The 24,714-nt window shown below is 45.7% G+C and overlaps 1 protein-coding gene across 5 annotated transcripts in view; it reads right to left on the bottom strand.

Moving 5' to 3' along the window:
* The window catches only part of cadm1a (cell adhesion molecule 1a), a 217,164-nt gene that overhangs the window by 59,115 nt on the left and 133,335 nt on the right, over positions 1-24,714 (bottom strand). For 4 of the 5 annotated variants that reach the window (XM_029173251.3, XM_029173253.3, XM_029173254.3 and 1 more), the window contains exon 2: positions 8,823-8,840. The exons of the other annotated variant lie outside the window; for it this stretch is intronic. In XM_029173251.3, the coding sequence (XP_029029084.1) occupies positions 8,823-8,840 (18 nt within the window). The remainder of the gene's footprint in view (positions 1-8,822; positions 8,841-24,714) is intronic. 5 annotated transcript variants of the gene reach the window in all.

The raw sequence follows: 24,714 nt of genomic DNA, 5'->3' as shown, positions 1-24,714 counted from the left end.
ACAGCAACACCGGCAATTATCTCACCTGTGTATAGCATTTAATCATACAAGCAGAAGATCGGACTTTTGAAACGCACACTGCTGAGACCACTTCAGACAAAATCGCAGCTTCGTGGAAATCAGCGGTGTTTCGGTTTGTTAAAATCCATTCTCAGCTCGAACTTCTGAAGGAACGAAGAGACAGATTTCTGCCCAGATGACGGCATTAAGGAATCAAATTCACTACACGTCGTCTTGTGGAAAACAAGATTTCACCAGTACCATATGTTCTGTATGTAAATATCATATGAAGTCAGTGTGGATACGAATAAAATATCCCAGTACGGTTATGTAAAACATTAAATAAAGCATAAGCTATTATACTACATATTTCACACAGCTTTATTCCTATAACCCGTCCCCATCAGACTCTCATGCACACTCTGTGCCTCTCCCACTGATGCTTGCTGGAACAGTGGATTTGTGACACATTATGTAAGAACGGGGTGTGAAGAGCTTTATAGGGTGTTACATGCTTGCAGTGAGCATGTAAGTGGCTTTTGTGCTACCACTGCTGCTGTGTGCTGCACAAAGCGCCTCTATCTCTCCTCTGAGCCTAATGTACGCAAAGCAAATTTCAACAAAGCCAACAAATATTTCAGTGGTGATTTATTTTTTTCTTTTTACAGCACATGTGCTTCTTGTGGTTTGTATACGATAATATACACAAGACGTGTGTGATATTCTGTATATTTCTGTATATATTCTGCTGTCTCTTGGTGTTGTTCAAGATTTGCTGGCTCCTGCAACGAATCTCATTAGTGCAATGCCAGGAGTAAAATATATGCATTAGATTGCTCCAGTATTACTACAATGTGAATAAGTTTTACGAAATAATTATACAATTATTCACGAATGTGTTGCACTAGCTGACTATACAATGAATGTGAAGTCTGCTACAGTACCTGTATCTAGTTCTGTCTCTGTGAATGGGAAACAAGACGCAAAGGTGGATGCAGGGTCGGCACAGAGCATCTTTGCCTGAACTCTGACATTTACAACAATGCAGCAAAGTCAAGAGGGACTGGTGGCAGAGAAATGAAAGTTGGCAGCTTCCAAAGAGACAAACAAACAAAGAGGAAATCTTTTCTGAATCTGGACCAAGGAGATGCGTGTGATCTATGAGGTTCTGATTGCATCTCTCACTGCAGGTGTCGGTCGGGAGCAGACTCGCCAGTGGTGCAGGAGGTGCAGTGCAGTAACTATTCACCGAGGGGAAGACAACGCACACTGCACACGTTGAAACACCCTTTCATGGGCATCAGATTAAGTCAGTATTTTGAGATTCAAACATACATTTTACAGTTATTGACCTGAGAGTAACAGATCAGTTTCCTTAACTGCACTTCAGGGTTAATTTCTAATTTCTAACCTAATAACACTATGTAAATGACCATGTTTTGGACCAGGTAGAATTCTGAGCATCTGTGGCTGAAGGGAGAAATTCGGTCCCATAGAGGTTTTCTACAAACTGGCCAATCTTTGACCTTGACAAATTACCGAAAGTAGCTTTCTGCCAATTTGGAGGAATTAGGCAGATTAGCATCAAATGTAATTAACAGAAGTCTTACCCTGACAATAATCTCAAAAGAACCATAAATTATCATATACAACAACCACGTCACTGATGATTTCTAGACTTTTCATCATGAGGATGTGCAACTATCTTCCAGTCATCTCCCGCAGAGCTATTACATAAAGCAGGTTTGCATTCGGTATCCTACAAATTAGCATCTGGCTTTCTTCCCTTCTTACATCTTCACTGGCTTCACTTTTCATCTGCCTTTCATGCCTCTCTCTCTCCTCTCCGAGGAGCCAGAGGGGAGGAATTGTGCTGGATTCAAATAAAAAAATTGAGAGGTAAACAGAGGGTTGTCGAGGGAGGCAGGGAGGGTAGGAGGGAGGGATGGATGGAACGCGGCTGCTGGTTCGTGTTGCTAATGATGAAGAAAATGGAGGGTCATGTGGGAGCCATGGCTGAATGGAGAGAAAGGAAGTAGTACGACGAGCCAAGACCGCTTGAGTGGCGGGAGGTTCTGTTTTGTATGTGCACATCACCCTGTATGATTGTGTCCTCCAGCCGTGTGCGTTGACACGCGCACATGTTGCAGGGCGGCGCTACATGCCGTCGCATGTGTGAAGTCGAAGCAGGTTTTTCCACGAGTGCGTCTATGTGTGGATGTGCATGTAGGAGTGGAAGGGGTGGCAGCCAAGTGATTAATGCGTCAGAGAGGCAGCTGTGGTCTGGGCTCACTCATTTGGAAACATCTTTCAGGGAAGAAAGACAGAGCGGGAGCACGGTGGGGAAGGGGAGGAGGAGATGCTGCTACATCCCCTGGCAGATAAACAAAAGTAAGCTGAGAGCCTTTACTGGGTCAAACAGGGCAGGGGAGGAGAGAGAATGAGACACTGGGGACGGGAGATAGAGGGCACTGCAGCATCTTCTGTCCTCTATGAATCCTCAGTATCCGATTGAACCATCGGTTCGTCTTCAGCTGCTGAATAATTTGTGAGCGAGCTCTTGACCAGAACGTAGAGAGAAGAGAACACAGTTCATTGCGACTTGGTTTTTTTTTTTGTTTTTTTGGTCCTAAAAGCTTTATAATGGAGTTATTATGGTTTACAAAGTAAGTGCTGATCTCTAGGAACACAGCAACATCCCTGCAGCAAAGCCTGATGGGAAAAAAAAAAAGTTTTGTTTTGTTTTTTCAAATGGGCAAACGTATTCTGAAGACAAGTGATCGTTCAAGAGGAGGCTGCCAAGAACCCTTGAATGATTTACAGTAATAACTGGAGCGTGGCTTTTTCTATATTTAAAAATAATGTAATAATAATTCAGTGTTTTTGAATTTGTGAATTTTTTCTAGGGGAAATTTAACCATCAACATTTTGGTTAAGTGACATTTCTGTTTCATACTGCAGTGGACGAAAGTCATCAATGATAAGCTATAATAATTATAATAATAATCATGTAGTTCCCAGTCCTTCAGACCTGCACTCTGTACGATCACACTCTGGCATATTACACACTCTGAAATGAGTCCAAACTGCTGATAAAGCCTAATTAAAAATGGGAATTGTAATCGTTGAAGAGTCGTGAACTCTATGGCTGCAGCTACAGTTCTTTCACATACCATATTTACATATGAGTGGAAATCAGCTAAAGAATTTTAATATACTCCTTTTAACCTCGGTTGAATTCATTTAGAATCATAATACCCTGTTTAAATGTTACTGCTTGTGTTGACTAGAACCCAAAATTCATTTAACTCAAATTGAATTTAAGGTGGCTGCTCGTGTCCATTTTTTCCACCAATCAAATTTGCCATTCGCGTCAAGCTCAAACGCCAAATTGCTGAAGTGGAATGAAGCCATTTAAGTATCCAGGACGTTCCCACAGCAGCATGTAAAGCATGTTCTCCTTGGATAACTGCACAGGCTGTTTACTGACTGCAGAGAAGTCACCTGCAAAATAAGAAAGCGTGCAGGTGGAAAACAACTTGTACTATACGGCGACTGTGTCCTGACTCAAGCATTTTAAATGTTCAGCTGCTCATGTGGATATTATGTCGAGTCAGGCAGCTGCGGAACAGCGTGAGGAAGCAGAAACCGGGTATCTCACCGTCGCCTGCCGAAACACGCTGGGTGAAGCAGATTTGCTCCTCAGCAGCGTCGACGAGTGGAAAGGCAACTGATGACAAAGGTGTCCTCCCGACAACCTGCCTTCGTAAATGCACAGCAACGCAGTTTAACGATGGAACAGATGCCACAAAGGGTCTTATGATAGAAAATATCACTAACAGGTTACATTATTACTCTAATGTGTAACTGTACTTCACTAAACACAACACATAAACAACTAAAAGGGCGTTCGGCAGCGTGTGGATGTGCTGTATCACTGATTTGAAGCGGTCTAATAGCTGAAATGCTATGGACAATAGCTGCTTTCAAGTGCTGGGTGCCAGTGTGGATCCCACTTTAGGAGCAGAGTGCCCATGATGTAGGACACAACAATAGAGGAGCTGAGAGTGTATCGCGACTGTGAGGCCTCCGACCAACAATCTGCGGCCATTTTCCATTCCGTGCTCTATTTCTTAGATCGCTTTTGAAGTTTGGTTCCACTCCCACGCGTCTGGTCGCTTCCATCGAACATGCAGAGGTGCCGAGCGATTTCTTGATTAATCGACGTGAACACATGCTAATGGGGTCGGTGAAACGCGCTAGGCGGGTCACGAGGCTCTCTGTAGTCAGTGGGGGAGGGAGGAGCAGGATGCGACCACAGTGAGGTGCTGCAGACGCTTCCTTTGAACCCAAATGCTCCATGAATGGCAGCTCTGATTGCAGATCCAGCCTCCAACTATACTGATAAACCACAATAGAGTCATTTGTTGCTGTCTTAGACTAAACCCTCAGTTCTGGCAGCTTCGCTTTAAGTACAGCGAGTTCAATGAGTGATTGTCAAGTGGTACAAACTTTTTAACCCCCACTGAGGTGCCAGGAAAGTAGATTGTATGCGAGACACGTATACACCTACAGTGTACGATACTAATGGCTGCAACAAAGGCCACGAAAGCCAATAAAGTTGCAAATATGTGTAATCATTCTCCAAGGGGTCAACACAGCGATGTGGTTCTATATCTGTAAAATTATTCTATGTTAATATTGAACATTATTGATTTCTGGGACTCTGAGAGAAGGAGTTTGGTCCAGGCTACATGTAAATGTTGGTGTGGCAAACATCAGAACGTGGAAGCGTTGTGATGAGGTCTGCTGGGCTTTCTGATCTGACGTGCCATTTCAGACTGGCAGCTGTAGGAAGCAGTCGATACTCGCTGCTGCAAGTTTGCTTCGCTTTGCTGTTTTCTAAGCACATTTACTTGAACTTATGTTTCTCTTGAGGGATTTATTACTTCCACTTCTCGGAATATGAAACAAACTTCAGCAAGAAGCCTCTGCTACACTGGCCATAATAATACAGTTTAAGTCTGCTGTAATAACCTTGCTCTCACTGAAAACACAGGTTTGCTTCTTTATTTGTGTCCCACCTCATTAAAAGTTGAATATAATGACATTTAGACAAAGTTAGAAGATTAAAGGCGTTCCTGCTGGATGACGACTGTCTAATCAAGGCTGAAAACTCATTTATTTTTTTCTAATTTTACGTGGACAAACAATATAATTAGTATAAAGTGACCGGGAACAACTCATTAGAATAAATACAGAGCCAGGCTAAACTGTAAATGAAGCAGCACTATGATTTTATACAGTAGCTGTTATGTCAGTTACTATATTGTCTCTTGATTCTTGAAGTTGAAAGACTTGTTTGTATGTTCAGGTGACGAGAGTGAGCAGAAAGACGGGAGACAATTTATCTGAAAATGTCAGCGATAATTACTCCACACATGCGTTGTCATTTCTTGTTTGCAATATGACGGGTTAATTAGAAAAATACACCGTTGAACAGCTGTGCCATTCTCCCTAATTATCCAAACATGTTGGCAGCTGAAGTTCACCCACTTAGGTTTTTACGAGGCGCCGCGCGAGCGGGACGAGCGAGTGAGAAAGACGGCGCCGCCGCCGTTTCCCGCAGTTTGGAAATAAACAATCACACAGGACGATCAATGGCGGCGGCACCGGAACTGTAAATGTATATAAATATTCAGGGGCAGTCGCTGGTGTGAGACGCGTCACAGGACTTAAACACTGCAGCCATTTACAGGATTAGAAATGGTTCCAACGATTAGTCTCCCCCGGCCAGTTCTTTGACAGATACTGGATACTGGTTCTTTCATGGAGCGCATTCCCACTTTCTGCTTTAATAATTCTCACGGGCTGTAGCTAATTACTGTAGTGCTAACTTATTAGGACGGCTAATATGTCCAGATCGCAGGTGAAGAGGCTTTGTGAGTGTCAGGCGGCGAGGAAAAGGCCGAGCGCTTGTCAGTGATGTAACCTTATAATGTCCTCTAGCGCTGCCTTTGTAGTTTATTCCAAGCTGATGGAAGTGCCCACAGGAAATCTCTTTCACAGAGCTCGCCGCGCTCCCTCAGTACGGTCCAACCTCTCTGCTCCCTGTAAACTGTAATTTCAGTCATCATTTTTTTATAGCGCGCAGTTTCCTCATATTTTATTAATTGTCCTCACTCTATTCATAGTTTGGTGATAAAGAGGCTGTGGAGTGGTGCGATGAATGTGGAAGGAAGTGCTGAATGACACATTTTTGCGTAGCTATAGTGTACACAGGCTCAAATTTAATCCTTAACCTTGATGTGTGGCACTGAAATGTTCAATGATATTTGCAATTATTTATTTTATTAGTCGGGAGGTTGATTCAAAATTCATCCAGTTATTGCCTGGATAAACCTGAGTCAACAGGAGTCACACTGCGACAACAAGACAAGGTCTATTTAACGAATGAGCTGCATCCTCAGCGTGCCTCTAAACAGCTCGCGTATTGACAAATAGATATTGCAATGTATTGGACGGGGGACTATTGACGTTGCAATAGCAAAGACACATCCCGCGTTAGGGACGGCGCCTCGGCGCGGTGAGAGATGACCTTGCTCGATGCATATTCTGTGGAAATGCTGATAGAGGCCCGGCTTGGGAAATTGAACCGGTGTTATAAAAGAAAAGCCTACAGGATGACAAGCAAACACAGTGTGCGTGTGATTGATTTAGTCATTAATCTGAGCTGTGCTCCGTGTGTGTGTGTGTGTGTGTGTGTTTATGTACGGCAGCGCACACAAATGCATGTGTTCCTGTGTGTTTAAAGAGCCTCTCTGTGCACACATGGATAAGACTCCCTGTATTTAACTGCTGCGTCCCTCAGCCCACCTCCATCCTTTCACGCCTTTCTTTCTATTGATCGGTCTACAGAGCAAACACACAAGTCACCCACACAGAAAGGGAGACGTCCTGTGTGTAGCAGCAGGTCAACCAGTATAAGAGGGTGCTGGGATTTTTGGCTAAAGTAAACATATTGGTTTCCTCCATTGCAGTTCCTCATCAGCTGATCAACAGTCACTAAGCTTCTGTGGGATCGTTCCCACTGTACATGTACTGACGCTCCACCAGTGTTCCAAACTAACAACAGATACAGTGAGTAATGAAAATACAACTTAAGGTGGATTTCTAATCATTAATGCCAAACAAAGCCATCTGGAACACTCCGAGTTCTTTAATTATCCTACAATTAACTGTAAGTGCATAATTAACAGATGAAATGTTAAAGTGACTTTGCAGAGTAACAACTCTGCACACGAGCCGTTGTAAACAATAAAGCGCGCGTGACTGGACTAAAAAAAACACACCGGCAACGCCTCCAACTGATCCGAAATATTCTAAAAATTGATTGATAAAAATGTTGTGTTTAAAGGCGCGCGCTGCCAATATTGTGACATTACTTTTTACGATGCCTCTGAAGTGCTGCGGTAATTGGCAAATAGTTCAAAAGGGTAAGAGAGCCAGATCTGGCAGCTCACACACTCATTTGGCACTATTTCAGTCCAACGCAATGGAATGCAACAGGAACACAGATCTGAGATGAACCTGAATGAAGGGAAGACAGCTTATTAGAGAGTTCCAATTTGAGTCAGTCAGTTTTTTCTTTAGTCTTGGCGGCTTTATATAAAAAAATAAAAAAATAAATAAAAATCACTGGGTCTGGGAATTTAACTGCCGAGTGAATCGTGCACTGGCTTGGCGTCTCGCATTAAAATCAAGTGGTGATGATGATGTTGTCATTGGCCGCGGGTGTCGGCGCCGGTGTCGCTCGCCGTGTCGCTGGCAGCCGGATGCAGAGCGGCACCGCTTTGCGGCGGCGGCGGCATAGGTTTGTGACCGAGAACTGGCCTGTGAAGGACTGGGCTCTGTCCAATCAGCCCCAAGGGAGGATCTCTTGCTGTTCAATTCTAATTCATGTACATATAAATAACTGTCGCTGGCTCTACTAATTGGATTAAAAAGCTCGGTAGAGGAGAGCCAGGGGAGAGGGGGAGTGAGGCGTTTAAAGAGGCAGCATGACTTCATTTACAGCGTACATTTCTTCTTTTTTATATTAGAGGCTCATTGTGACCAGGTTGGAAAATTATATCAATGAAAGCACTTGGATTTGGATTTTTGCTGGACATGTTGTAAACAAGTCCTATCAGTCACATCAGGTCTTTATAAGAAATAGACCATTGTCCTCACTGAGCTAAAGAACATTGATTATGAGAATTACTACAAGCTTTGTGTCTTCCAGACAGAACCACTGCCTGTATATGTTTACTGCTCTACACCCATTTTGACTTTGACAGAACTCTTGTCTCATATCTGCACAATGAGGTCAATACACACAAAAAAAAACGAGCAGTAAGTCAGTTAGCAGTCACATCATTTCTTCATATTCTAGTTCTCTTACCACCAAATGTCTTCATTAATATAAAAAACTGCAAATATAGCTCTTCAGATCATCGATTGCCATCTCAGCGCTATCTGATGGACGGTGGGGTCCAGCAGCAGGCCGCAGCCAGTGCTGCGAGCCCGCTGCCAAGCATCTGAAGATGTCTCAGCGAGCAGCAATGGCAGCTGCGTGGTATTTGGAAGAAACGAACTGGGATGCGTGCGAGAGTGTAGCGGGCAGAAGCACTAATGTGGAGGAGAGCGAGAGAGAAGCGGAGATGGAGGAGGTCTGCAGACGGGCCCACGCAACACGCACACGGTGGATGAGAGGAAGAACAAAGGGTGGAAAGCTGAAACATGGGGTGACGAAGAGGAGCGGAATCACGAGGAAGGCTTACCTGGGTACTGTGCAGCTCCTGCGTCGGAAGGAGGGGGGGGGGGAGAAGGGAAGGGGAGGAAAACAGAAAGGGTGGTTAGCAATCAAAGCCCCACTTAAATTTAATTTCCCTTATTTGCCACTGTGCAGAGGTGCATGCGTGTAAAGTACAAGATAAAGCGAGGGAAAGGTTTTCACGCTGGGCGTCTCTTCCAGAGGAATTCATTAAAAGGAACGGCGAGTCGTTTGAGTCTAAGTGAAAAGAATAAAAAACATTCACTCATTGACCATTATCTATGTTTTTGGATCATACTACTGTATTACTACAGTGCACCAACGCAGCGACAAGGTCCTCCCACGAGCACGACATTACCTACGGAGACGAACACCAGCACTGATGAGGCAGTAAATGCAGGGTGGACTGTATCAACAGAGGAGCCACACCACGGGCACGAGAGTCAGGTTGCCCGGCAACCAGCGGCAACTACAGGAGGTCTGTGCCTCCAGCCACCAGCCCAGGACCTAATCCCCCCTCACAAACACAATAAGCCAATTTCCCATTTGTGTATGGATTAATTAAACTAGGTATAATGGACTTTAGAGGCGCAGAAGGCTCCTCCTTTTGTATTTCACTTTATCACAATGACCGATGCTCTCGTTCGACGGTGAAATGGCTTTTTGCCTAAATATGATTAAGACCCAAGTAAGAAACACTAAGTCACAAAAGAGAGAAATGTGTCTTTTGGGACATCTGTATGAAATCCAACATTACAGGCGCAGAGTGGCGTCTGGCCACAGAACACAGGCTGGCATTCATTTAGGCCCCCATCATTGAAAAACATCTTTTAGCCAAGTAAGCATCAGGGTTCCAGCTACAAGGCAGCTTTTGATTACTGAACCTACTTCCTCTTCAACTTTTGCCAAATTTCAAACATGGTGATATTCTAATTACCATTATCCAGAGCGCGAGAGCCGAAGCGGGGATTGAGTGGGTGTCGGAGTGTTGCGCGAGCGAGAACGAGAGGCAGCCTTTGCATGGAAAATGTGAAGAAAATGCAGCATGACGATCAGTGCAGTGAAACAAAGGGGAGAATTTCAGCTTTTTGATATCCTGTTACACAGCCCCACTTGTGGTAAAGATGTATCTTTGCTAGATCATCGCCCGCTTTGCTTCTCCCAAAACCCCGCACACGTATCTGCGCAGGCTTAAAGGCCCTAGTTGCGCCTGGTGATTGACAGGCCTCAATTTGAGCCTTTACCAACTTCACCAGCAACAAAACTGCACCAGCGAGCGGCCGATCGCCAGACGTGCAGCAGGGCGCTTCATGAGCCACAGCCGAACCCGAGCCCACCCCGGGTTCAGGTTCATACAGCACTGGGCGACACGTGGAGCAGCTCTACCCCTCCGAGTACACGGAGACGGCCGAGAGGAGCTGCACTGCTGCTTTGCCGCTTATGGGTCTTGGGGGAACCTTTGCCACCCCAGCCCGACCCCCCCCCAACCTCCAGAGGTGGGGTTAAATGACAGGGGCTGCAGAGATGCATTATACATGAGTGGTCCGGACAGAGACCTGGATGCTGCACCGCGCCGCAGATGATAGGGACATTAACCGGGGTTTCACCGGGGCCTGAGCTGCATTTAATGAAGGTCTCCTCCACCTCCCAGTGTCTGTCTCCACGTTTGACTCGCAGCCAGGGAGCCAAGCAGTTCAGGATAAACACAGCCACGGGTTTTTGGCCCCCGCCGTCTGCTTTTCATCCACTTTGTCTCTATAAGAACTCTATCCTGAAGACACACTGTTTTACGGGCTGTGTTGAGCAGGTCGTGGTGTTGGCACAAAAACAGCAGGTGTCAGTAAAAACGGATGAAAACCGAATATAAGGCATATTTTTACATAGTTATACTTATAAAACTACAGCGATGCTGCAGCTGATGTGAATATTCGCACTGTGATGTCGAACCAACGCTTCACTCGGTCCGACTGAGGTCGACGGCATCCGCCTGCACACAAACAGGTTTTCAGTAACAGTCCGGGTCCTGGTTGCTACGAGAGGCCCGGCTCTCATCTGTATTCATCAGGCGGCGCCGGCCCGAACGCTCTCCTCCACGCTTCCAAACAAAATAATAACAATGGCTTCCTTCATCACAGCATGACCATACACTCCCAAGCATGTCATCTTCAAATGTAGCTCCAGCTTAATGGTCCGGAACACACGTTCAGTGTCTATCAAAGGGGGGTGGGGGTGGGGGGGGGGGGGGGGGGGGTGCTGATGCCGACAACGTCTCCCCGACAACAACACGACAACGCCGCGTCCCCTTCACGCCGTTACAGCACCTGCGCACGTGCACGTTCACGTGCACGCCGTTTAAGTATAGCGAGCAATAACGTGTTGATTAAATCTGTGATCAGCTGCCTAAGGGGCATGAAATTGGACATGATGAGTGTGGCGCATTAAAAACTAATTATCAATAGCACCAATCCTATTGTCTTTCTTTTAAAGCAGCACTGGCAGTAAATCAAGTGTGGAGAATGGAGCAGCAGGCGCTCCATCACGGTGAGCCTCGTGGTTACAGCGATACCTGGGATCCAAAATGGGGAACATTTTTTGGTGAGGATTTTGTTAACAGCGCATGTCCTGCCAACAGGGAGGCGCCTAGTACAACCTCGCTTACTGTGAGTGTGGTTGTATAAGAGCTCGTTCCACTGTATGTGAACACCATCGGTGGGAGATCAAGGTTTGTGCAGCCGTCCTGAGTTTATTCCTGCAGCAGGTATGTTGCTCAGTAGGAAGAAGCACATGTGCTTCTGTCCTGCAGCCCAGATGTTTGACACCTCTGCAGCCACGACTTAACAAGCTGCCTGAACTCCCGCACACATGAACGCGAGCACACCATTTCACCTTCTGCCCGACTCGCACTGCATCCAGAGCCTCGCGCTCGGGGAGTCTCCGTTCGGGCCCGAGTGAGTGCCACTCGCGCTGCCGTCCGACCGACAGTAAACAGCTCCACAATCGCAGCGACGCAAGCACAACGCGGAGCATGGGAGGAGGAGGCCGCGGGAAGGCGGGCGCGGGCCGACGCTCGCTGCGTGACACGAGCTGCTGGCGCAGCCGATAAACCCTCAAACTGGGCCCGCTGCCTCGTAATTTAACCTTTTTTTATTCATCGTATCCAAGCGCCTGCTCCTGCGCTGTATGTGTTGGAAAAGAAGACCTCTGCCCAAAAACGTATACATTAGTTGAATTAGCGTGATTTTCCTGATGCAGTGCATCAGCAGGTGTAGGACCAATAGAAGTAGTGTTGATGGAATAGGACGTTTCGTCATGTCAGTAACATGAGGCGGGAGGATGGTTTCATTGTAAAATCTACCGTGGGGTATTCAGGTTGGATTCTCCTCCCAAAATGCTTTTAAGATGGCACACGGTGCTGTTGCTAACATCTGATGCAACTGGAAAGTCTCTATATTTTATCACCAACAATGCGCCATGGGACAGAGTGTGCACTTGTCTCTGCACACCAAGAGGATTTCTACTCAGTTATGCACTGAACTGTAAAGCAGCTGTCATTTGATGTAAGCGGAGATGTATAAACACTGCCTCGTCCCCTCTCTCCTTCCTTCCCTCTTCTCTCCTTGGATGTTGCTCACTCATCCACTCTGCCTTTACCTCCGGCTGTCTCTGGGACCCAGTGATTAGAGCGCTGGGTGCTGTCATGCTGATAAGGCTGAGAAATTTTCCTCCCTCCACCGGCGATGGCTGTGTCCTCAGGGGGGCAGAGAGAAGGAGCCCGGGGGTGATGTCCCCAGCACACACGGTCGTCTCCCGGCCTCAGCGTTCACCAAGTCGCGGGCGGCGGACGAGCACGCGGCCCCCGCGACTTTAAACGGCGCCTGCGTCTTCACGGCGAATGAGATCAGTCGGGAAAAATGAGTAAAAGTTACGCAGCTCAGCTCAGAAAAGTGTAACATTACGCGTCAAGGGCCCTTTATGAGTGAAATTTTACATTGTGGAGTGTTTACAGTGCCATCTGCTAGATTGTGCACACTTAGCACTGAAAATGTAGGACAAATGCCTGCGCTCAAATGTGGATAATTTCCTTTCACGAGAGCTGCTTTTGTCTGAATTTCAAACCAGCTGCAGTGACATTAAATGTAATATGCTGTACATACATAATTGTAACACAGGTTATTCACACGGAGTAATTTATGACCATTATAGCACATTTGAAAACTACAGCTTTGCATTGTTACCTCCAGCCAATTGGGTGTCATTACAGACAGCCGTCATGGCAATAATTATGCTAATTATGAGTCACTAGGGTAAATTGCACTTGCCTGGAGGTGCATATTCTCCATAGCGCTTATAATTAGGCAATCTCTAATAATGGTGATACAGTAGGAGCCACAGTCACTGCTAGGTGGCTAGGCCGAGAGGTCAGGGGTCAAACCAAAAAATAAGATTATTAATTAGTATGCTGTTATTTTAACTGTAGTCATGATGCTTCCTTAAACAAACCCGTGCTTAACTACTGTGTGTCAGCTCCATAGAATTACCTTTGGTGCAACTCAGCTGGGGAAACTTCTATGTTGTGATTGTTGCAGTGTTTACCGTTAGACAGCAATGAAAGACACACATAAACCCAGTGTAACACATCCACCCACACGACTTGGCTGTATGTTAGTATGACCTGCTGCAGGTCAAGACAACATAGATGACCCCAAGCCCAACGCGGAGCATAGGAAGAAGATGCTGCAGGAAGGTGGGCGCAGACTGACACTCACTGCATGACACGAGCTGCTGGTGCATTTAAATGTATACTAGTAGACCATTACTAGTCCTGACGCCCATGCAATGCTTGTAAAACTATATAACCATCACAGCTGTGTGTTGTAGTATCTTTTGCCCAATAATAACGATAACTTTCAATATTAAGCAAATATTAAGTAAAGCTAAACTATATATTTTCTATATAATATACACACTAAGCATCCAAATACTACTAAGTTACATCTACTCAATAAAAGATTGGTGAGGGGAGAGAACCTAATCCTCAAGGTGTTTTATAGTGAAAAAAAGCTTGGCCTGGCTTATCTCTGGGGTCAGGGAAGGTTCACAGCCATTAATTTTAAATGAGTGGAATGGATTTGTGGTAATGGAAACCCAATGGCTCCAGAGAGCATTGGGACCTGGTGGTGTGAAGACACCAAACGGCAGCGTGATAACCTGACCACTCAACTGTAGTGCAGGTGCAAGAAGTCAAGAAACTGATTTGAGTTTTCTGGCCCCCACACGCCATAAAAGTCTTACACGTAATGCATTAGAAATGTATTTGGAGGTATTTGAGCGTAACACAGCCGAGGACATCAGGTAAACCATCTTCCAGGCAAAAATACTATGCAATTACATTCCTTCGCCGTCTTCGCTTTATCTCATCAGCGGACCTCACAGGTGGGAAAGAGCAATCACAATTACGGATGTTATTTGTTTAGACAGGATGTGACAAAGAAGCCCCAGAAATAGCTTTGTTGTTCAGGCGCGCTTCATGAATGCTGTCGTTTTTCGTCTGCGGCGACGGGGAAATGCACCGCTCCGTCTATTATTTTATGGACCCGTGAAGTAAAGGAAACGGTAATCGCTCCTTTCACTTCGCATTCACAGCTTGCTTGTTCACACCTTGCAAACTGTGAATGTGAAAAACACACTGAAAAATATGTTTGCAGCGAAACATGTTTTCCATATGCCATCATGAGACAGGTTATCTTCAGAGACTGTATACGTATTGTTTCGATATCCAGAAAACAAGTTGAAAGAGGACAGACTTTTAACAGTCAGAGCAGAGGTTTGCTATTAAATCACAGTACTGGTCAAATTTTAGGGTTTTATTTAGTTTATTTCATGGTACAAACTGACCAGGACCTGAAGTATCTACTGCATGTAAAATGCATGAAACATTCATTATTTAAATTCCCTCTGCAGCATAAATTTGATGGAATAAACGCATAGTTGCGGTTGTGGTGTCTGTTTTACTAGTTGCTTTTATTAAATATGTATTCCAATATATAACTAGAATCCTACAATGAACTGCAAACACCAATGATGCTAATTTGCCTGAATATGAATGGAACCATAAACCTCCTGATTGTATTTCTTGTTTTTACAGTGTGAAGTAAATTACACAGACAGACCAACATTCATTAGTATTAATAAAGTCATAAATAAACAGATTAATAGCAAATATGAGCATAATGCCCACCGGGACGTCAACGCGGTTGAAAGGTGGAAAACCTCAGTCCTGAGCGATGACGGCAGCAACCGGGAGCCTGAGCATCAGTCTGAAAGTCAGGAATCAATTAGGGGCCAACGCCACACAGCTGTGTCAGCTAGATAGGCGGGAGTGTGTCCAATCAGCTGAATGCACTCATCACTAGCCTCAAATTGGAATCGAACCCTGGATGCTTTTAAGCACTCACCTACACAGGAATCCTCCACTTGGACACCGACTTCACTTAAGGAGCAAGTGTTAAGTTTTTACATAACTCACAGAAGCATCTCCTGAATGGAAGCGGGCAGCATTAATGGCAGGATGGGCCACTGGACTCCTATTGGTGGATAACGCCGCTGTGGAACCATCGTGCTTTGGCTTCGTTGAAGCCCATCATGAAACAAAACATGTACAACATGTCATGTGACTAATACATGTGAAGGTAGGGTTTATTTCCACTTTCATGTACCAACCCTGACCTGCCGGCCTCTACGCTTGTAGGACACGTTGGTGGGAATAAGTGAGAACCTGGACAATGAGTCTTCATGGCGCTTCCGTAATGAGTGAGTAATGTATGTTTTCTGCAGGTGGAGGATGGTGAAGCCGTTACCAGATTAAAACGCCCCACTTGGGTCCGTGCAGCTCAGAGGCCATTACAGCAGCACTCACTCTGTCCCACCTTGCTTTTTACTTAATTGAATCAGGCAGTCCCCATATCAGATATTCCTTAACGGAATACTGAAACCTATCCACCCTTTTCCTAATACCATTAGGGGAAGCAGGAGAGCAAGATGGATGCTTTAATCCTGCTTGTTCAGAGCACACAAAAGGAGACCATGCCCTGCAGTCAGACATTAGCCACAACATTCACTGCTGAGCCGCAATATTCTCCCGAGCAGAAGACTGGTTCTGTCACAGCCTGACCAAAAGCTACAATAACAAGAGCTCATTTCCTGCAGAAAGCCGCGCATGTAAATACCAGACACAGTAACTCATTTCACCGCTCGTTATAGAGGAAAGGAAATAAATTACTGCAACATTTTACAGTCAGCAGCACCTTATTTCCATGATGTCTGCTACGGTGTTTTATGAGTCCACATGGGTCCAGTTAAGCCATCTGTTCATAAACCTGGCAGATATGCAGGAATGCATGTCCAATTTGACACAATAGTGATGCCGATGAATGGGGCTGAGGGAAGCCTCCTGCTGCTGAGGTTTTCTTATTTCACTACCTATTTTCTGCTGTGTCAAACTGCAGCTAAGCTAAGGTGAGGTCCATTATTTCTGGGCAGCTCAGGCACAAACTAATCCTCTTATTTGGGAGGTCAGCGCCAATCATTATACAGAGGGGCGCCATTACAGTGTACACTCCAGTGAGCTGATTTTCCCCTTACATAAATATATGACTCATGGGACTGCTCTTACTCCCCTCTCTAATTTATCCCTCCTGCTTCAACTTCTTAGCTCTCATCCTCCTTTTCCTGCCCGCTCTCTCTCTCTCAACTTTCCTCTCTCTTATCTATGACCTTCTCAAGTTCCTCTTCACTTTTTACCTTTCCATTTTTCACTCTCGCGCACTTTGAGCTCACATACCCCTTCTTTTCCCACCCTCACATTTTTTTTTTGTGCAGGATGCCCAGAGTGGCGTATAATTGAATCTGCACAGAATGCATGAGCAGGAACAATTAGCTCAGTCACTCAGAATGTGGATATAGCTGTACAGTAGAATAAACAGAATAATAAAAAAGGAAGGAGAGCAAGAAGATAAGCCTGAACAGAATTGGCACCAGAACAAAGAGCAGCACACAGCTCACAGAGTACACAGTTTTGCTGCCACCGTCTCCTGACAAAGATGAGAATTCATTTTGCATCGCATGCTTTTTATCTGCTGTGATCCTGTCCTGTTTACCAAAAACATTATCTCATGGTACCATCCACATTAATGCAGCGTCATGTGTATTGCTGCATCCTCATTACAAGAGGAGGATTCTGAGACTGGGCCACATTTTGCTGGGGTTTTGTAGTGTATGACACAACTCATTGACTATGATGTGACGCACATTAGCAGTGGCTTTATTTTAAGCGTTCACTCACCGTACAACAATATCATTTATTCTCTGGCTGGAGCACAGCTGATGGTTCCTGTATCCTTTCTGCCTGCATTGCAGAGTGACAGCATTTTTGCAAAGTTCCGATGCCGCGTAACAGAATAACCACTTCAAAATGATGCCTTAATACGCGGATGCTTTGCCTTTCAGCTGGGGGAAAAACGCCGCTAGGCGAAACCTGGTCCAAAACCCTGCTGCACGCTGGGACAGGTTTTGAAAACATCCGTCAACCTTTGCATGAAAACTCAAACCTATCGATAAGAGTTCACGCAGAAGCCAACGGGTGGGCGTCGGCGTCAACTAAGCGAAATGGACTCAACCTTTTTGGACATCAAAAGGTATTAATAGGCGAAACCTGGGCACTTGCTCCCAGACCCAGTGAGTCTGGTTCTTACATAAGCGCAACAACCCTTGACTCGACTGAAAGTCGAAATATATGAATTGGGCGGAACACAATGGACACGTTTCATGCTGTCCGTCCAGAGGCATATTCCACGCTATGTGGAGCTGACGCTGGCAAAGATGGACCATAAATACTTCATAAATACCAATTACCTCAAGAGGCAGCTATGAAGAAAAGAGCAGCTATTCCAGCCAATTATGAGTCGTCTCTCTCAAAGGGTGGAGGAAGACAACTCTTCCCTTTCAAGCCTCCCACTGAAAGGAAAACCTCTGTCACGTTGCAGAGCTTCAATAATGTTTCCCTCCACCTTCATGTCAGGGATGAAAGGCCCCAAATGTCCTTTGAGTGAAACCCCCAGAGGACTTAACATGCATCAATAACATTTCAATCCTTGAAGATGTTTAAGGGGGAGTACACATAATCTTCTCACAGACTTTAAGGCTCTGCTCGCTTCCTGTGACTCCTCTCTACCCCAGTCTCACAGGTCTTTCCTCACCACGCCAGAGACGGAGACGGAGCGAAAGAGAAAGGCGAGGCAAAATAAAAATTATAAAAACACAGGGAAAGGCAGAGTCATGCGGCACATCGCGGTAAGTGCCGCCTGCTTAAAATAGGACAGCTGCCTCTTGAAGGAGCCATCATTCTTCATAGGGGTAGCCTGTCTTCATTTCCACCCTCGGCAAAGCACACGGGGCTTAACACACTTACGTCTGAGGATTTGCTGCTCTTGAAGGTGGCAGCAAGTCCCTAGACTGCAGGGGGGGGAGGGGGCGACGCAAAGCTCCATCCAAGCCCGTGTCCACGAGCCGCAGCCGCCTACAGCGACGGCCCATTCAAATTAATAAGCACGGCGCATGTTTTAAATGATTTGGTCGGGTTTCACAGAGATCAATTAAGCTACCTGCGTAATCAATTAAGCTGCTTTGAATGGCCTTTAAGTGGCCATTATCAGCTGTCAACTATAATGGCAATGGTTCAGCATACACAGCGTTGGACCACTTAAAGAGTCTGTGGTGCCTCCCCACCAGAAAGCGCTGCTGCGGCCACTCCACTCAACCACGTTCAGCAAAGCTCAGGGAAATGCCCACTATTTTTACACTTTAAATAAATCATGAAGCATATTTTGTTTGCATCCACTCCCCTCTGCTGTAGGAACGAGTCCAAGCTAGAAAGCGGAGGCCATACAGCAGCAGTAATGTGCTTCCAAGGAGCTTAGTTTCTTGGAAACGGAATACCGCTAAGCTCACTGCTCAGATTTAACAGCAAATGTTCCGTCGCTGCGTGTCCTGCGAGTCGCTCCCAGTGTAATTGTTTCATTAGGAACGCGTTCAAAGGCCGCTTTGTTCGATCGTACAGTATGTTTGTGCTCAACTCGCAGGAATCGGAATGCGGCGCTTGCTTTCGCGTGCTGGTGGTGGGAGCAGCAGTTGTCAAGGAAGCGCAGATCCCGAGAATCTGCCGTTTAGAGTCAACACAAGTCATTTCATACACTGTTCTGTTCACAGCTGATCCATCCACTCCTCGTCCTCTGGCTCACTCGCTATTGGACCTGCACCAAATAACCTGAGCCTTGAGAATAGGGAGTTGGAGCTGCTCTAAATTGAATCTTTAATTGTCAGCTTTTTGCTGTTAAGTCGACCCCCCATCGTGTTCAAATGACGCTTATGACATTCAGCTACAAAGCAGCGATTATACAGAAAAGGTCAGCAGATACTGCATCGCCTGCACCCTCCAAATCACAGTGAGCCATCTGCGGGCGAGCGGCTCACGGTGACAATCGGGACACAGGCGAAGAATTATTGGCGAGAGCTAATTAAAGAGCTTGATCGTGAGACACCGCACACCCTCCACGCGAATGAGGCGCCCCTTGCGCTGGCGATGGTACAAATCAGCTGACCGCCCACACAAACTTCCCTTTGATTTGCTCCAACCCAGCAGCTACATCCACTTCGGCATATTCACCCAAGAACATTTGGACACGGTGACCACTGTTATGAGTCCAGCCGCTCTTTGAAGATGGACGGGATCCACGTCTCCAACTTGACTGAGGCTAATCCGCTCTTTGACGTTTGCCTTTTGGCACCATTTGGCATTAAGTGCAAAGAATGATACCGCTTTGAACAATTACAAAAACAGAAATACTTCCATTTTCCTCTTTAGTTCGGTAGCGGTGAGTTATTCCATTTTACTGGTAGCACGAGTGACATTTTAACATTTCCCAAAACTGGCAGGCAAATGAAAACAAGGCCGGACAACAATGAGAACCAACATATTGACAAGACACTATCCTAAGCAGCCCTTGAACACCATATTGCAAGACGAATTACAGCTGAGACGACTGCGCTGCCAGATGTACTGCAGCTCCCACACCGCAGTATCACAGGGAGGCAGGCGAGCATATGCTGCACGCCGAGGACGGCGCCGCGCGTACACACCACTTAGAAGTGCATTGGGACGATCCCCCGAGCGTGCGGCAGCCTACTTTATACAATATGGCGAGGGTATGCATGGGCCGCCATGATGAGCCGACGCAGGCGCGTGACGCTCCCTGATAAATTAGCTAGAGATCCATGGTGCAATGAATTGTTGCGGACCAGTGGAGAGCACAGCCCGTATGGCTGGATAGGACATGCTTCAACCCATCGTGCCACAAAAATCGGATTTGTCTTGGGCTGTACTTGCATCTGAGCGTAACTCTACCGTCCCAACAAACTGTTTTGTCGGGTATTAAATTGCGACTCCCAGACTGAATGATCCGTGGCCTTTCTAATTTAAGTGCTGCTGAGTTTTCTGCTTTTCTCAATTCTCTTCCTCATCCTCGGCCTACAGGTCACCTCGTGACCTCTTGACCTTTCCTTCCTCCAGGAAACCCACTCTATTATCTGCAGATTAAGCAGTAAATCTCCCTAGAAACCGATAAGGCACAAAATAGTAACTATCCTTCATTGGCCATTAACTAAACAGTAATAAAAAACAGCCCGTGGACTTGTTTGGCACTATATTGCCACAGCAGTAAACAGCTGACTCAGCCTGTGCAGACCACATCTGTTTTTTCTTCACAACGCTCTAACACATTGTTTCTCACTATCCTTTGTGATCCAAGTGAGAGATTCACAAACACACACGGTGTCAGCCCATAAACATTGTTCTAGCTGATGCGCACACAAACACCAGCTTTGTGGGTCAATCTCCAGCGCGTCACTGTCACCTGAAGACCGCGCTTAGAGGTGTTGTTGTGTTTAATGGCGTTCGTCTCTTATCTTAACCCTGGCACTGTAAATGGAAATGAAGCTTCCCTTGATATTGTCGAGATTTATGTCTAAAACCACTCTAGTGTCTGTTGTCTAAAAGAAGAGAGACTTTAATATTTACCAGTCTGGTTTCCTCCAGTCCCTTTAACTGACACGTGGTAATTTTTAATATTGATCTTCCAACCAATTTCTAATTAATATAGACTGCAGTTAAACCAAACAGCAGTATTTCAACCCAGACGCTCATCGACATAACGCTTTACAATCATCATGTTGTTGCTCTACTACACATCACAGACGCCACGTCTCACCAATTAAAGTGCAACACTAGTCCAAGGCCAAATACTCATCTCATAATAATAATGTTTCTTACATTCTAGATACACATATAAACAAGGAGGTTTCTAATAATACATGTGTTATATTACCAGCAGTGTTTTCATTGAAGGTTGAAGACCTCTAATGAGGTTCGAGTGGCTATGGTTTAGCCGTTTTATTCCTTAATTTGCAACATTTGGAGGAGTTTAATTAAACTATCTGGAGGTGAGTTTCTGCCAGAAAGTTGTTGACTGGACGCACTTATTTCAGCTTTATGTTCAATTAATAGACGCCTGCTCGTTGGCTGTGCAGCTCTGCAGTGGTTGTGTTGGGCCGGTGATCAGTATAGCTGTTTGAAAAGTCAATTGAGTTCTAAGTGTGTATCTGGCTCCCATTATTTCGCTGGCCAGTAATTAATTTTTTGGTCACGCTGATCTCATAGACTATTCACAGAGATGTTGACTGTAGACACTTAGAGTGGAGAAGCAGCCAGAATGAGCAACGCTGGCTGTCACGGGGCTGCCAATCGAGGTTGTCCACACTGCTGTACACCTGCCATTCTGGCATATTCTGCATCCTACTCTAATTCAATTTACCACTCAAAACCATTTCAGAGCCTGTCACACATTTCCCCAGCTGAGAGGCAGTTGCATCAAGACATCCTGATGTCTGTTGGGAGATACTGTGTGCTACGAGGAGTGTGTGTGTGTGTATGTGTGTGTGTGTGTGTGTGTGTGTGTGTGTGTGTGTGTGTGTGTGCGCGCGCGTGTGTGTGTGTGTGTGTGTGTGTGTGTGTGTGTGTGTGTGTGTGTGTGTGTGTAGTTGCGAGCAGGAAAAATAGAAGCATAACCCCATATATTTCAGATTAATCTATTAAAAGTGGCCTTGGTTTCATTACAGAAAAGACTGGAGGGGGAAGTCAATATCCAACAGCTTTGGATTTAAAGCCCTACTTACACAAGCATTAAGATCCCAGGATGTGATAAAAACACACGATTCTTGCTTCTTTTGTTTCAGGAGAAGAACGAAGAGTTGACTACTTTAATTAGACGGAACCACTGTGGGATTTGAGGCCACAACATTTGCTCAGAAGCCTTTTGTTGTATGTGATGTCATGTGAAAATGTGTGGTAAAATATCACAGGGTTTATGTACAGCATAGAACATGCATACATGCTGCATATATACTGTACTGTATATTAATGAAAGTAGTTATTTCCTGGTTTCTTATTCCTTTTGTGCTTTCCATAAATCGGTGAGAGAAAAACAGGCAGGCAGATGGAGTTTCTTTTCAGAGCACACACTCTGAATTAAACAAATACGCAGTCAAAGCCAACTTCACGCATCTACAAACCACTCTGTGTTAGTTTAAGTGCTTTTCAAATGTTTTGTAGACGCCTATTAGATATAAGGCATCGTGTACAGTAAAGGCATTGATCCGTGTGTGTGTTTGGGGGGGGGGGGCTCAAAACTCGCTCTTATGATGGAGGAAGTCACCTGAGGACATTACAGTAAGATGGTTCCCAGGGTGTCAGGAATCAGCTTTCTGTACTGTGCATGTAAATGAGACGGTGCAAATGCAAACTGGCAGTCTGTTTGAGGGTGACGCGAACCCGCCAGTCCCCTGTGGATTACAGAGACATCTGAACATGTTTTATGTTGATAGAATGTATTTATAATCTCCGCAGACTCCTCGCAGCCGACGCCAGACAGTATTAGTCATATACACTTTACAATGCGGGCGAGAGTTGACGTGACGGCTCCCTTTATTCGCCGACCACCGAGAGCCCGCGCGCTTCTGGGAGTGATTTGTGATTGACTCATTATATTATCACGCGCGTCGCACGGCATCATCAGCTCTGCACCCCGGCTGCAAAGCCAGGCGACGGCGTCAGAACATGCCGCGTGCTGGACATACACATGCTCACTGAACGGCGCCTTACGTCGCCGCCCGCAACCGGCCGACGGACGGACGGACTGCGCAGAGCGGCTAATCCACACTAATCCAACATGACAGCAGGAAGCCCGGCAGAATCAACATCTCTGATGGATTGCTGTCCAACTCGTAGATGGAAGCGCTCGGGGAAGGGCCGCCAGCAGATCCATAATCATTTCATAGATCAACACAGACCTTCTGCGCAAATATTCCTGTTAGTGACTGTAAAAGTCTTTAATGTTGATAGAAAAGCTATAATGAACAACCATTATGGTCTGAGCACAATGGCCCTGAATAATGCAGACTGGGTCTGACATCACAGAGCTGCTTCAGTCGTTTCTGCTTCACAGACTCCTTGAATCCTCCACACACACACACGCATGCGCGCGCACGCACGCACACACACACGCAGTAGTTAGTTTTTCCATTGTAGCCTGACGTTAAACCAAGCGTTCAGCCCAGAATCAAATGATTTCAGTAGCTTTGTACAGGTTTCAGCCCAACACCTGTCACATCTGTTTCCTGGCCTCCCTCGTGTGACGATAAGAAGCAGGCATTACAATTGTCATTTCACATTTCTTCCACGACTTTTTTTTTATCTGCCTCAATGTCCATCAGCCAACCCATCTCTCTCTCTCTCTCTCTCTCCCTCGCACACGCACGCACGCATAGACGCACTCAAACATAAATAACTAAATAAATAAATAAACACAACACAATGCGGCTTGTGCGGCTATCAAAGCTATCAATCAGTCATGGCTTGAGGCTAAAATAGAGGGTTGCTCTGATGGATACATTTGCTACATCCCCAGTTCAATTTGTTTGGCAGCTCTGGAAAATGCAGCGGGTTTGGTGTGCAAACACATTGTACCAATCACTCTCATTCAACTGGCAAAGCATGAAATGACAGTCACGGCCGTTTGGGAAGCCTTCTGTTTGCAGACGCGGCAAGGCAGAGACAGTCTGAGGGCGCCGCCACGCACAAATAATGCTGGTTGAGATTTCAGCAGAGATGAGAACCAAGTCCATTTGGCCCTTTGGCTGTTTTGTATTGTTTTATTTATTTATCAGGCGAGAGCTGATATGTGTCCTGCTGTATAATACCCACTTACTGTACGAGACAGTCAATATGACAGTACATAAAGTATATGACTGTACGCTGTCATAACTGTGACTATTGGCTTTATAGGTCATGTTATATACAGTATGAGGCATATAATGCCACAGTCACAGTATGAGGGTTGGACTCGAGCAATACTCACACTCAATTTAGCTTTAATGCAGAGAGGCAAACAATCGAGCAGGGGCAGATGTGGAAACGTATGCGAAAAAACTGGGATCAAAACAATGCAAGAAGCAACAGATGAGCTGGTTAAGGAGCGGCGCGAGACAACAGCCAGCAGGATTATGCACGGCTAAATACGGCCTAATATTCTGCATGGGAGCGGGTCAGCTGACTGCGGTGACAGGAAGAGTTAGCAAATAGAGCAGAGTGAAACCAGGCAAACAACTGTCAAAGTGTGTGTGTGTGTGTGTGTGTGTGTGTGTGTGTGTGTGTGTGTGTGTGTGTGTGTGTGTGTGTGTGTGTGTGTGTGTGTGTGTGTGTGTGTGTGACATTTGCAAGGGTGTCAGATCAG

Source organism: Betta splendens, chromosome 14 (assembly GCF_900634795.4).
Source record: "Betta splendens chromosome 14, fBetSpl5.4, whole genome shotgun sequence".
Lineage (NCBI taxonomy): Eukaryota > Metazoa > Chordata > Actinopteri > Anabantiformes > Osphronemidae > Betta > Betta splendens.
The sequence above is the reverse complement of the archived record's forward strand: the minus strand, read 5'-3'. Positions and strand labels throughout refer to the sequence as shown.